General features: G+C 46.5%; 1 protein-coding gene across 3 annotated transcripts in view; it reads left to right on the top strand.

The window, feature by feature from the left end:
- Window positions 1–458: 458 nt before the first annotated feature.
- The window catches only part of Ccdc57 (coiled-coil domain containing 57), a 99,928-nt gene continuing 85,507 nt past the window's right edge, over window positions 459–14,879 (top strand). The window contains exons 1-3 of one of the 3 annotated variants that reach the window (XM_040750212.1): window positions 459–620; window positions 4,963–5,377; window positions 7,538–7,646. In XM_040750212.1, the coding sequence (XP_040606146.1) occupies window positions 4,971–5,377; window positions 7,538–7,646 (516 nt within the window). In that variant the 5' untranslated portion in view covers window positions 459–620; window positions 4,963–4,970. Of the gene's footprint in view, window positions 621–4,962; window positions 5,378–6,828; window positions 6,891–7,537; window positions 7,647–14,879 lie in introns of those variants that run through there. The other 2 variants (XM_040750210.1, XM_040750213.1) reach the window with 2 other exon arrangements.

Here is a 14,879-nt window from a genome sequence, read left to right as displayed (position 1 = left end):
GACCCCAACTGCCTGGTGATCGGCTCCTGGTGCAACCTCCCTCCAACCTTGCAATGTGCAGTCCAGGGCACCCTTGTCATAGTCCCAAGTGAGTGTCTACACCAGCGCAATGCAGGAAAGATCTGCGTCCACGGAATAACTCCCCACGCCCGACTCGCAGGCTCTCCACCTGAGCTCCCAGTCCCTCTGCCTGCCGGCGCCTCTTTGCGTAAGATGAAGTTAGCCCTTTGGGGGCTACAAGATAGGCACCCTGGGGACCCTCAGGCCACCGTGGGGGGAGGACACAGAGCGCCACAGGTGCAGGCCCTTGCTCACTGGCTTTTGCACACTACTCAGGGAGTCCCACAGGACATCAAACCTCATTTAATACCAGAGAGGACCGTGCGGGGTCGGAACTCTGTGTTGGGGTTCCTGTTTCTGCACGGAGGGACCGGAGGGATGCTCGGAGTGCACCCGGACCCAGGCCACGGACTCCAGTCACTATGGTAACGTGGCCCGCGCTGTAGGTGCGGCAGTCGAGTGCTGGAGTTCGGAATCCTGGAGACCCAAGAGCGGGCTTGGTCGCGCGCCCGCTGGGAGGCGAAGCGGATTTCTCTGGGTCCTGCGGGGTGGTGCACGCGGTGAGTAGCATGGAAATCGCATCAGGTTCCGGCTACCATGTAGCTTTGACCCAGACTCCCCCAAACGCCTACCTCGTAAAGTAGCCACAGGCGATCATCGAGAGGCAGGTAGCAGCACTGGATGCAGGGCTTACTCAAATCAGCACATGACCGCAGTGTTTTCACTGCGCTGCTGCCTGGAACAGCGCCTCAGCCCCTCGTTGGCTTCATAAGTCCGTTATTTTGTAGATTTCATCTCATCCTGGGTTGGCCCGATATTTAACATGGTTGAGTTACTCATTCTGCCCTCGTGCCTCCCAAAAGACAGCGGTGTCTGTCAAATGACTGTCATAAAGTTACTATTTTCTGCAGGCCATGGTGGCCCATGCCTTTAATCCCAGCATTTAGGATGCAGAGGCAGGCAGATCCCTGAGTTTGAAGCCAGTCTGGTCTGCATTGTTCCAGGACAGGCATGGCTAAGTAGAGACCCTGTCCCCCCAAAACCTAACTAAATAAATAAAGTTAGGTTAATATTTTCCCGTTGTAAATAATAAATACCTTTTGGGGGGGTGCTTGACTGTGTAAAAGTCTTGCTTCTATCCATATTTTCAGTTACTAATTTTAGCATACATGAGTGAAAACTTTCTGATTTTTTTTCCATTTAATTTCACGTTTTATTCTTTCGTTTGTTTGGTTAGTTTTGGGTTTTGGAAACACTGTTTCTCTGAAACTCACTCTGTAGACCAGGCTGCCCTCAAACTCCCAGATCCGTTTGCCTCTGCTTCCTGGGTCCTGGGTCCTTTAAGGAGTCCACCACCAGCCAGGCGTTGGTGGTGCACGCCTTTAATCCCAATACTCGGGAGGCAGAGGCAGGCAGATCTCTGTGAGTTCGAGGCCAGCCTAGTCTACAGAGTGAGTTCCAGGACAGGCTCTAAAACAATACAGAGAAACCCTGTCTCGAAAAGCAAAAAAAAAAAAAAAAAAAAAAAAAGAAAGAAAGAAAGAAACGAAAAAAAGAAAGAAAGAACAAAAGAAAGAAAGGAAGAAAGAAAAAGAAAAAAAAGAGTGCACCACCACCACCCAACCTTGTTTTATTCTTGCTATGTTGGGTGGAGAAAAGGAATCACCAGTTAGCCAAATCAAACCATTCAGACCTTTCAGGCTAAACCAGGATCCAGTTTCCAAAGGTCTTTATTTAGAACCAGGATCAGAGTAGGTTTCAGCCACTGCTCTGGCATCTGTGGCCCTGGGAGAGCCGCAGAAAACAGGCACAGAATCTATTCTCCAGGGCTCCTGCCTGGGTACAGGCCAGTCCTCCATGAAGATAGCAGGTGAAGAAGACTCAGCAGCTCCAAGGGATTGAGGGTGGTACAGGCCTGGGACTTGTCATGAAGAGATGGAGATCATTGACGTCCCCACAGGTCAGACCTCAAAGGTCACTGTCCTTCCACCCATATCCTGGAATCCTTTATGAAACTCCTCCATGAGTACCAGGCAGGAATTTACTCCTTGTCTTCAGAAATAGTCCAATATAAGCCCATTGTCTTAGTCATTGTTCTATTGCTATGAAGAGACACCATGACCAAGGAAACTCTTTTTTTTTTTTTTTTTTTTTTTTGCTGTTTTGTTTTGTTTTTTACAAGACAGGGTTTCTCTGTATTGTTTTGGAGGCTGTCGGTCCAGCCTGGCCTCGAACTCCAAGGCAACTCTTATAAAAGAAAGCATGTAAGGGAAATGGGTCCAGCCAAAGAAACACACCCTGAGCAGAACCAAAAAGAAACACACTTTGGCCCTGCAACCAGAACCAAAGAAATGCTCCCTGACTCTGAAACCAGTGCCAAAGAAACACACTTTGTCCCTAGAATTAGAGCCAGTGAAAGAAATACATCCTGGCCCTTTTAAAATTAGAGCCAGAAGGCTAAAATGGACCAGCGAAAGATAACACATTTTGGTCCTGAAACCAGAGTCAAATCTGCCCCTGACCCTGAGCAGAAAACCAACCAATCACTGAGCACTTAGTGTGACCCAAAGCCCCTGGCAGATACTACCTGGTCCATTACAGAGCACCTGCCAGGCCCTGTTCTAGGTGATTTGGAACTTACAGGCAGACCTTCCACAAAGCCGTGCCCTCTGTCCAATGGAACACCCATTATTGCCTGTGAAACGCACCCTTGTTGCTTTAGTCCTGATGATTTGGACTGTAATTTAAATCTTTATTTATTAGCCGGGCGTTGGTGGCGCACGCCTTTAATCCCAGCACTCGGGAGGCAGAGGCAGGCGGATCTCTGTAAATTCGAGACCAGCCTGTTCTACCAATGGAGTTCCAGGACATCCTCCAAAGCCACAGAAAAACCCTGTCTCGAAAAACCAAAAAAAAATCTTTATTTATCTTATGTCTGTGTGTGTGCTTGTGGAACCATATATACGAAGGAGCCTATGGACTCTAGAGGAAAGCATCAAGGCCCTGGAACTGGAGTTACAAATGCTTGTGAGCTGCCATGTGGATGCTGGGAAAGGAACCAGGCCCTCTGCAAGAGCAGCCAGTGCTCTTAAGTACTGAGCCATCTCTCCAGCCTGACCGTAACTAATTCTTGTTATCAGTAATTCATGAATGAACTTTTCCCTAAGTAGTATTCTTGCTTATATAAAGAGCAGCTACTGGCTTAGGAACTCTGAAGTTGATGTAACATAATACACCCTAACTCACGTGAACTCACTCACCTACATTACATCACACACAACACACACACCATGCTATAATATACTCACATATCTTCACAGCACCACACACAGACACATACACTACAGACAACACATAGCATGCCACACCCTCCACACATACACCATGCCCTCCCCTCCATGCACACATACAGCACACAAAAGCAAACCCCTGTAGCCCTCCTACCCATGTTATTTTTGTTTGTTTGTTTGTTTGTTTGAGACAGGGTTTCTCTGTGGCTTTGGAGGCTACCCTGGAACTCGCTCTTGTAGACCAGGCTGATCTGGAACTCATAGAAATCTGCCTGCCTCTGCCTCCCGAGTGCTGGGATTAAAGGCATGAGCTGCCACTGCCCAGCTCTGTTACTGAGTTTTATGTCTGTGGTTGCTTGCTTATTGTCGATTTGAGTAGAGGTGAGACAACCTACATCATCTTCACTGTGGGCTCTCTATCAATGTGTTGGGTGTCACTTTTCATCTTCTCTGTTGAATATACACAGAACAAGCAAGTCAAGGTGTCCTGGGACAGTGCTTTTTTTTTTTTTTTCTTTCTAAAGGAGACAGACTGGCAGAGAGAGTCAGACTGCTGCCTTCTTTGGGGTGACAGTGATAATACAAATGCAACTGCCAGATGCCTTCGTGTGCCTCGGGAAAGCACTATTAGAGGAGGGTGACATTCAGACATCATTGCCCCCAAAAGGTGGCAGGAGCTCTTGTGGCTTGGCACACCCTCGGCTCATTGCTGGCCTGATGTACTTCCTGGGGAGTAGCCTCGGATTGACCATATGGATGAAATCAGAAGCCCCAAGATAAATGGCTTCGTGCACAGAGAAGAACCCCTCCCCTGGGTCTTGCAGTGTGCTTGTGGCCACTGTAGTCTCTGCCCTGTGGGGTCAGTCCCCAGTCCCCCAGTAGGAGGTCTTTAAAGACTTACTACCTATTTGAAAAAATAGTTTTATAATGTTGGCTCTCATGTTTTTAAAAAATAAGATTTTTATCCAGGCACAGTGGCACATACCTATTACCCTCGCTCTCAGGAGGCAAAGCAGGGCCTGCCACCCTGGCAAAACTCCATCTCAAAGCCATTGGACTAGAGTACATTGTATTTTGTTTTCTAACTTTAGTAATCTTTTTTCTTATTTCTGTTATTTACAAAAATACCAGTCCATGGTAGCTTAGAAGTAAAAGAACAAAGGAGCTCGTCGTGAGGTAAATCTTCCAGGAGGCTGAGTCCTGGCTACAGGGGTAGACTGGTGGAAAGAATCAGGTCCGGCTTCAGTCTGGCTTAGCTTCTTATCTGCCTTAAATTTCTAACATGCACATGGAGTAAGAGCCACACGAAACTGTTCGGCAGAACGTAGCTCTTGGAGATGTTCGAATCACAGTTCCCATCTTCCCTTCCTCTGCTTTCCCTGGATTTACAGCCCCTGGTTCTCCTGCTGTAGAGTGAAGTTCAGGAGGAAGCAGCCCATGATGAGGGACAGGTGAGCCCTGGAGGTCTTGGGCTTGGGGCCACCTCTTGGCTCTGACATCAGCACCAGAGAGCGACCATGCTTACCATGGCTAGGGAACCAGAGGTGGACACGGGGGAAGGAAATTTAGAGTCCCTAATGGTGTGCCACTTTCTGCCTTCTCCTTGTTGCAGCTGCCACCATGCTGCCACCCTGCTCCGAGCGGGAACTGGGTGAGCTGCTGGCTCAGAAGGAGGAGGAGTGGCGAGCACTGCAAGCCCACCGTGCCCGCCTGCAAGAGACAGCTCTCCAGACTACTCGGAAACATCTGGAGGAGACACAGGGGAAGCTGCAGCGCTTGCAGGAAGACTTTGTTTACAACCTTCAGGTGCTGGAGGAGCGGGACCGTGAACTGGAGCGCTACGATGCTGAATTCACCCAGGCCCGCAGGCGTGAGGAGGCCCAGCAAGCAGAGGCCAGCGAGCTCAAGATAGAGGTGGCCAAGCTGAAGCAGGCGCTCACCAGAGAGACCAGGCGCGTGGAGGAGTTGCAACGTCAGCACCAGCTAATGCTGCAAGAGCATCACTTGGAGCTGGAGCGTATCCACAGGTGAGCATCACAGACATCAAGGTCCTGGATCCTTCTTCCAACAGGCTAGGTGTCACCCACTCTCACTGTACCCTCACCCTGGGCCTACTCAGTAAAATGAAATGTCCCTGTGATCCATGAAGCAGTTTCCCAGGATTATGTGTGGAACAAATGAGACACTTGGAATATAATTTTTGAGCTACTATTTTAAAAAACTGTTTACCCCTACAGATTATTTTTCTGGTTCCCAGTGAGTGATGCATATGTTTCACTGGGCTCTTCATGATATTATAATCCTTTCTTTAGATCTCAGCCCAAGATTTCTTTGTTTTTTTGTTTGTTTGTTTTTAGCTAAGATCTCACTATATAGTCCTGGCTGCCCTAGAACTCACTCTGTGGACCAGGCTGGCCACAAACTCACAGGGATCCATCTATTCTGCCTCCAGCCCCAGCACGCCAGATGTTATCTGCTCACATTCTTAGCTTTAGAGTTGGATGGGAGCTACTGGTCTGCTGAGTTTTAGCAATACATTCCGCAAGTTTCACCCAGCGTTCCCAGAGGTGTTGTGTCAGACGTGGAGGTCTATAGTAAATGTCCTGCAGCACCTGCGATCCACAGCCAGTCACTGGATCTGGAAGACTTCACAGAGGTCTGCTCACAGCTCAGAGCTGCTTTCTGTCTTTTTGTGACTCTTTTGCCTATCCCCCTCTTCTCCAAACCTGAGACCTTTCAGTCATGCGCACGTCCTTTGTCCGTCCCTGCTCTTTCCTCCTGTCCTGAAACCCCAAGGGCATAATAAGTGTCCGTTGTTACTGTCCCACAAATCCTCAGGGCTCCATTTGTTCGTTTTATTTTTAGTTTATTTTCTCTCTGCTCAGTCATATAATGTCTAATGTCTGTGTCAAGCTCACAAGTTCCCCCCCTTTGTCAAATTACTGTGACATCATGCCCAGGTTGTGAGTCTTTTGTTTAGGTTATTGTATTTCTTAAATCTTGTTGTTGTAGCCGGGCGTTGGTGGCTCACGCCTTTAATCCCAGCACTCGGGAGGCAGAGGCAGGCAGATCTCTGTGAGTTCCAGGCCAGCCTGGTCTACAGAGCGAGTGCCAGGACAGCCTCCAAAAACTACACAGAGAAACCCTGTCTCGAAAAACCAAAAAAAAAAAAAAATCTTGTTGTTGTTTTGAGATAGGGCCTCACTGTATAGACCAGGCTGACCTTGAACTCACAAAGATCTGCCTGTCTCTGCCTCCCAAGTGCCTCCCAAGTGATTAAAGGCATTGGGGGTTGTGACCTGAGTAGTTAGTTATCAAGTTTCTGTTGATTGTTTGTTGTATCTCTTTCTTTGTTGAGATTTTTCTGTTTTTATTTGTTTTTCTAAATGTTGGCATCGTTTGATGATGAGCTCTCTCTCCTCTTTCCCCCAGGGTCTCACTATGTAGCCCTGGCTATCCTGGAATTCACTATGTAGACCAGGTTGGCCTTGAACTCAAAGAGATCGGCCTGATGCTTCCTCCTGAGTGCTGGGATTAAAGGTGTGCACCCCCATGCCTGGTCCTTTTCCTGGTTCTTGTTAGTCCATCAATTTGGGATTCTATGTTGTGTTGTCTCCTGCACAGTTAGTCACTCCGTTTAGGGGTGGCAGGCAGGTTCAGGGCAAGCAGAAGTTCTCCTTCTTGAAGGCCTGTTATAAGGATCCCTGCAAAAGCGAGTTACCAACTCCATGTGAAGAGCACCCTGCTATTTCAGGATTCCTGCCTGGGTCCCGTTGCTACTTTAGCCCCCAAATAACACACGGGACACTATATTAATTATAAAGCTGTTGGCCTTTGGCTATGGTTTCTTATTAGCTAGCTCTGACTTAATTATCAACCCATAACTGCTAATCTGAGTATTACCATGTGGTCTTCTCTTACTGGAGAAAGGGTCCAGACCTCTCAATCCTCTGGCGTCCTACTTGGTGACTGACTGTGCCTCCGTTTCCCAGAATCCTCCACCTCTCCTAGTCCCACCTATCTTGCTTCCCTATTTGCCAACAGTGCTTTATTTATCAACCAATAAGATAAACATATACACAGAATGACTTTCCCCATCACCCTGCAGTGTTATGTATTCGGTGTATGCATATGCATACATACGAGCATTCAGTATGGCTCTCTGACTACTATGTCTGATTGCACAGTGACAAGAAGAGTGAAGTCGACCATCAGCAGGAGCAGTATGAAAATCTGAAGTGGAAGCTAGAAAGAAAATTGAGGGAACTCGATGGTGAACTTGCTCTTCAAAGACAGGTAGAGCATCGTTGGGGGTTGATTCTTACTTAGGGGCATTCCTTACCAACTAGTTTGAAATCTGAATGGTGACGGGTTCATTGGGTATATTATCCCAGGAGAAGTTGAGTCATTGGACTTTGACTTCCACTCTGGGATCTGTCGGATACTGTGAGACATGTGTGTGTCTACATCTTCCCGGGAAGTCCCTGCCAGTGTGCTCTTCTCTCATGTACCAGTGAGAAGTCTCCAGGGAAACGGAGATGCATAAACATGCATCTCTACCATGTGAATTAACCTTTGAGGTCTTGGGGGCCACCCCACAATCTACCCCGTAGGCTGGAGAACCTGGAACTTGATTATATCTGAACCCAAAGGCCCAAGAACCTGGAGCCCCACCCTGTAAGGGCAGGAGATGGGGAAGTCAGGACTCAGGCAGAGAGGAAGGAGCCTTCGTGTCCTTTTGGGTCTTCATCAGATTGGCTGACATGGCCCACACTGGGGAGACTGGGTCTTCTTTACTCAGTCCACTGATGCAGATGTTCACCTTGTTTGGAAAATTGCTCATAGACATACATACCCAGGAATAATTGTTTGCCAACTAGCTGGGAAGCCTTTAGGACAGTAAAGTCGACCCATAAAGCTAACCATCACAATCTCCCCTTGTCAACGTAGCCCCTTTGCACATCTCCCCATCATTATAAAGCTCACCTAACCTCCAAGTAAAGACACTAAGAAGGTTTTCCTTCCACTGAACATGGGACAACAGTTCTGAATATAACAACAAATGCACTATTCTTCCCAAGTATGGAAGGAAACAAATGTTTACCTGTTTTCAAGATAAGGCCTTGCAGTCAAGTGGGAGGGAGAGGCAGGCATATCTCTGTGAGTTTGAGGCCAGCCTGGTCTATAGGGCTGCAAGAAAAAGGGAGAGAGAGAGAGAGAGAGACAGACAGACAGACAGACAGACAGAGACAGAGAGAGACAGACACAGACACACAGAGAGACAGAGAGAGAGACACAGACACACAGAGAGACAGAGGCCTTTCTCTACAGCCCAACTTTACCTCAAATTTATAATTATAATTCTGCTTCAACCTTCCAATTGCCTGCACCACCTTGTCCAGCTAAAATTTTAATTAATGCTCATTCTTCTGATATCCATAACTTTAGTACTTTAATCTAGATTTGGTCATATATCGTCAATCAATATTATGTTATATATAAAAAGCACAGAAGCACAAAGAAAAATAAGACACTTGCATCATATATGTATATATATGCACACACATATTCATTTTGTTTGTTTTGTTTTGTTGAGAGACCGGGTTTCTCTGTGTAGCTTTGTAGATCAGGCTGGCCTCGAACTCACAGAGATCTGCCTGCCTCTGCCTCCTGAGTGCTGGGATTAAAGGTCTGGGCTCCCAATGCCTGGCTTGCAACCAGTGCTCTTAACCACTGAGCCTTCTCTGAAACTCAGGGTGCCTTATTTCAATACTTCTGTTAATTTAGAAAACAAAGGACAACTTAGAAAACTGGATGAAACATTTGAAAAAAATTTTTTCAGTTAACTTAAAGATAGCTTACTTTAAAAAGAGAGGGAGAGAGAATTTTTATATAGACCCCTAACAGTTGCTGCCACTGGAGAGATTTCTATCTCATCCTCCAGGTGAGAAAGGTCCTGCTAGAGGCGGTAGCAGATGAAGTCCAGAAAGAGGAAGAGGAGGTAAAAGTGATGGTTTTAGATGGAGAAGAGGAAGTATTGGCTTCTAAGGAAGGGGACATTAGAAGTGACAATTGACAGACTTCTGCTTTAGCTGTATGATTTACTTCTTCCATGATTGGAAATCTGTGTCTTGAGCAACCTTGAAGATGTCATTCTGACAGTGGAACCGTAATGTCACTGTCATGCAAAAATAAGTGGAGAGCTGGGTGGTCGTGGCCCACACCTCTGATCCCAGCATTCAGGAGGCAGAGGCAGGCAGATCTCTGTGAGTAGAGGCCAGCCTGATCTACAAGAGACAATTTTTTTTTTGCTGGAGATGATAGTGAGTGATACCACTTAATCCTGGACCCGGTGACTCGTTGCCTTGGGAGAAACTACCACTTATTGAATTCCAATTCAGAGCAGATTCAGCCTTCTAGACGAAACCCTCAATTCAGCCCAGAAACTTAATACCACCTATCTAGTCTATAAATTAATATTTAAAAGGCCATTTTACTGCTCAGTTAAGCCAACTGCTCATGATGATGAGACTGTGGTACCACCATTAACCTTACACTCATGAGCCCACTGAGTACTTGTTTGGCTATGAAGTGAGTCCTTAGTCAGAAGCAATGCTCCATGGGATACTATTCCTGTGGGTGAGGCATTCTGTGGTCCATAAACTGTAGTATTGATAGAAGTTTTATATGCAGGGAAAAGCAAATCCATAGCCAAATAAGTGTCTGTTCTAATAAGGATATCACGATGCCCCTCCCTTCCTTGATGGCAGTGAATCATTGTAGTCAGCCTGCCACCATGTCTCAGGGCTACACAGGGCTGGTCATCCAGAGAATGATACTATACTGGGGCTCAGTGTTGGTTTTGCTGCTGGGAGACTGGGCACTCAGCAGTAGCCACAGCCAGGTTAGTCTTGCTAGGTGAGAAGTCCATGCATAATCTCCATCCCTGCTACCATGGCCATGTTGTCCATGAATCCATTGGGCAATTATAGGGGTAACTGAAGAAAGAGGATGAGAAGAAGGATGGAGATTCTTTACTGTGGACAGAACAGGTCATCTGGTCTACCTGATTACTGAAGTCCTCAGCTGAGGTCACCTTTTGGTGAGGGTTTACTTGTGACATAAAGATCTTCACACCCTTTGCCCATTTGGAGAGCTCTGCCCACACAATTCCTCACCAGTATTCTAACTATAGTCCTTCCAAGGAGCCAGCCATCCAGACAAACCATTGGCTGCAGCACATGAATCAGTGTATAACTGCATACTTGCCCATTTTTGTTTCTTCCATACAAAGCGTACAATTGGGCTCACTGTCCAAAGTTCTGCCTACGAGGAGGCACTGCTGTCTGTCAGGAATGTTCTGGGGAGGCCTGTGTGTTGCAGCTATGCACCCGCAGGTGGAGTCAAGTCTTATCTGCCTCCAGGCCATATATGCAAGCTGCAGAGAGGAGGCCCAAGGGTGGGAGCCTTTGTAATTTACTGTGATCTTGGGTCTGCTTAAGTCCAGTCCCGTAGATACCAGTTTGCCTTGATGTTGTATTGCAGCAAATTCCAAACAGTAACTTAAGGGGGGAGGGGTCAGATGATGAACCAGCTGGAGTCACATGGTAAATTGGGGGCTTATGGCCGAGTGTTTAGTTTACACCAAAACCCAATGACTAACCAAGAGTTTCCTCACAAAAAGGAAATAGGAGTCAGGCTTAGTGGTGCACATCTTTAATACCAGCAGATGTAGGGGAGTCTCTGTGAGTCTCAGACCAACCTGGGTTCATTGAGGTGTAGTGGTGCACACGCTTTTAATCATAGCACTTGGGAGGTAGAGGCAGATAGACCTCTTTGAGTTTGAGACCAGCCTGCCCTACATAGTGAGTTCCAGGACAGCCAGAGCTACATAGTGATACCCTGTCTGGAAAAAACCAAACAAACAAACCAAATAAGCAAAACTAAACCAAATAAACAAAAAAGGAGCAAGGTTTGACCTATTATTATTATTTGAGACAGGGTTTCTCTGTATTATTTTGGAGGCTGTCCTGGAACTAGATCTTGTAGACCAGGCTGGGCTTGACCTCACAGAGATCTGCTACCTCTGCCTTCCGAGTGCTGGGATTAAAGGCCTGGGCCACCACCTTCCAGCTTGCCCTATTATTTTTTTTTGGACAGTTTTGAAGATGAAATCCAGTACCTTGCATATGCTAAGCAATTGAACTGCATCCCCAGCCTAAAGAGACACTAGTTGTCTGTAGATGATATTGACGTTTCACTCCAAAATCTAAAAGACTTCAAATAGCATCTGTGTCTGAAACTGCAGGTACCATGGGGTCTGAAGGATTATATAGCCCAAGGGATGAACAGGTAGCACAAAAGTCTTAACCCCTTGGAGAGCATTCTCATGCTATTGGTCCCTTTCAAAACTGGCAGCAGCCGGGTATAGTGGTATATACCTTTAATCCCAGCATTCTGGAGGCAAAGGCAAGAGGATCTCTGTGAGTTCCAGGCCAGCCAGGACTACATCGTGGGTGGAATCTCAAAAACAAAAAAACAAAACAAAAAACAGCAACAACAACAAAAAACAAAACCAAGAGGGAGAAGAAAGAAGAAACACCTGAAAACTTTTTTGAAGGTAGTAGCTTTACACCACCATCACCATGTAGTGTTTAGGACTACTAAGTAATATTCAGTAACAAGTGAAGAATGTGTGACCTCCAAAGTCTGATGAGGCCCATCAGGTCTCCTGTTCCTTTCTTGACTGTGGCAGGATCCAGAGCAGCAACTTGAATTTCAGAGAGCTAAGAGGCCCCTGAATTTTAGTCAGATTCTTCGTCTCAACCTCTAACATGCAAATATGTTACCAGTAAGTTTAGTTGTCACCACTGATTCATTAAGTTTAGCAACATAGTGTCATCAGTGGATGTGGTGGTTCATCTTGGTGGTTGACCTGAGTACCTGGGTAGAGGGAACCCTGACTATGAATTGCTTTCGTCAGATTTCCCTATGGCATGTCTGTGGGACATTGCTTGATTGCTAATTGATGTGTGAGGGCCCAGCTCACTGTAGGCAGTGCCAACCCTGGGCAGGCAATCCTGGGTTATAGAAGAAAGATAGCTGAACAAGTCAGGGGAAGCAAGCCAGTAAGCAACATTCCTCCATGATCTCTTCCACCTGGCTCCCCAAGTGTTTTTGATCAAGTGTTTTAACACAGTAACAGAGAAGCAAGCTAGAACAGTGTCCATGTAGAAAGGCAAAACTGTGAACTAAACCACAGAATGGGATCTGGGAGCCAATAAAAGCCTCAGGTAGGATAGTTGAGGTATGTTTCACCTTACCAGCCAAAAGCGAGACTACTACTACTAACCCTCAGGGACACAGAATGGGCATTTATCAGATCAGTAGCTGCATCCAAGTGTAAGAAGAAATACTTCTTTAAGCTGACCACCTCTGGTATAGCAGCACTCTGATTAAGCTTGCTGGCTTTGGGGCTGGAGAGATGGCTCAGCAGTTAAGAGCACTAACTGCTCTTCCAGAGGTCCTGAGTTCAATTTTCAGCAACCACCTCTGGTATACTACTCTGGTTAAGCTTGCTTACAATAACCAGCTGTCATTTTATCCAAGGTCCACCTGTCTAATGCACGTGGCAAACAAGGAATTAATGGAAGTATCATGGAGCCTACCACCTACTTTAAAGTCCTGGAGAGTTAAGAGTGCTGGCTGTTCTTGCAGAAGCCCTAGGCTTGGTTTCCAGCACCCACATGGCAACTCACAATCATCTGTAACTCCAGTTCCAGGGGATCCAGTGCCCTCCTTTGACCTCCATAGTCAGTGGTACATTTACATGCATGGAAACACTCATACACATAAAATAAAAATAAATATTTTTAAAGTATATATAAGTAAAAGCCAGGCGGTGGTGGTATATACCTTTAATCCCAGCACTCTGGAGGCAGAAGCAGATAGATCTCTGTGAGTTCAAGGCCAACCTGGCCTACACAAAGACACCCTGTTTCAAAAAACCAAGAACAAACAACAAACAAACAAAAAAACCCAAAAATATATATAGGTAGGGTCCATTTATTCTTTGTCCCTTATAAGTGATTGTTTAGGAGTAGCCGGTGTAAAGTGTATGTGTGTGTATGTGTGTGTATGTGTCTCTCACTGTGTACCTTGGCTGGCCTGGAACTCATTATGTAGACCAGTCTTGACTTGAACTCACAGAAATCTTCCTGTCTCTGCCTCCCGAGTTCTGGGATTATAGGCGTGCAACACCACACCCAACTATTTTGTCTGCCTTTATGAATGAGTATGAACCATGGACTATTGTGAAACCATTAGAAGTAGAAACTGTAGAATTATTAAGTTTTTATAGTATTAAAGATCCCAATCCAAAAATTCCAAAACCGATTAAGAAAATTGTTCCTCGCCGCACAGTGGTGGCACACGCCTTTAATCCCAGCACTCAGGAGACAGAGGCAGGCAGGTCTCCGTGAGTTTGAGGCCAGCCTGGTCTGCATAGCAATTCCAGGCACACCAGAGCTATAGAGGAAAACCCTGTCTCAAAAAAACAAAAATTCTCTTCCTCTAGAATTCACCAGTACCAAGTCTCTTAAGAAGAGCTGTCCAGAGAAATGGCCTCTGTGACCTGTGCATGTGTGTGCATGTGATGATGGAGGCAGAGTCCTTCCATTTGCAAACCAGACACCAAGAAAGCCGGTAATTAGGTTCAGCTGAAGGCCTGAGACCAGGCTCTCCAGGGTCCGAGCACTGACTGATTGTCCCCAGAGCATGAATTCACCCTGCTGCCTCCTTTCTGTTCTGTTCATTTCCTCACTGGTGACGAAAGCTTGGTGGTGTCCACAGGCACTGGGGGGATGATCTTGAGGCCCAGCAACTGATTCAGGTGTTTATCTCTCTGGAAACACATCACAGGCTCACTCTGAAGTCATTACTTGACAGCTGTCTGGCCAGTCCTGAGCCCTGGCATCTGATAAAACGTCACACCTCTGAAACAAGTCAACATTTCTCAATTTAATTCCACCAATTTACTGAGACAGAGTCTTACTATATTGTCCTCAGACTCCCTGGAATCATCTTGCTCCTGCCTAACAAAGGCAGGGACTGCAGTCATGTGCTATCATACCTGGCCCTCTTTTGTTTGATGTTTTGAGACAGGATCTCACTATGTAGCCCTGGCTGACCTGGAACCTGCTGTGTAGATCAGGCTGGCCTCAAACTCACAGAGATCACTCTGCTTCTGTCTCCCATGTGCTGGGATAAAAGTCATGCACCACCACAGCCAACCTTCCCTTAGGATCTTAAAACCCATTTATTTGTATTTCTTTTCTCCTCGTTATGATTGAATAGCTGACAAGAAGCCATCTTAAGGGAGGGAGGCTGGTTCTGGCTCCCAGTTCACCATGGAGGGGGAAGGCAGGACTGCACGCAGCAGTGTGGGTAGCAGTAAGAGTGCCAGCACTTGGTTACATTCTACCAGCATTCAGGAAGCAGACCAGGCCGGAAGTGGCTCTATACTGTAAC

The sequence above is a fragment of the Mesocricetus auratus genome, unplaced genomic scaffold, assembly GCF_017639785.1.
Source record: "Mesocricetus auratus isolate SY011 unplaced genomic scaffold, BCM_Maur_2.0 Super-Scaffold_100007, whole genome shotgun sequence".
NCBI classification, from domain to species: Eukaryota; Metazoa; Chordata; class Mammalia; order Rodentia; family Cricetidae; genus Mesocricetus; species Mesocricetus auratus.
This window is presented reverse-complemented; position numbering and strand designations above follow the sequence as displayed.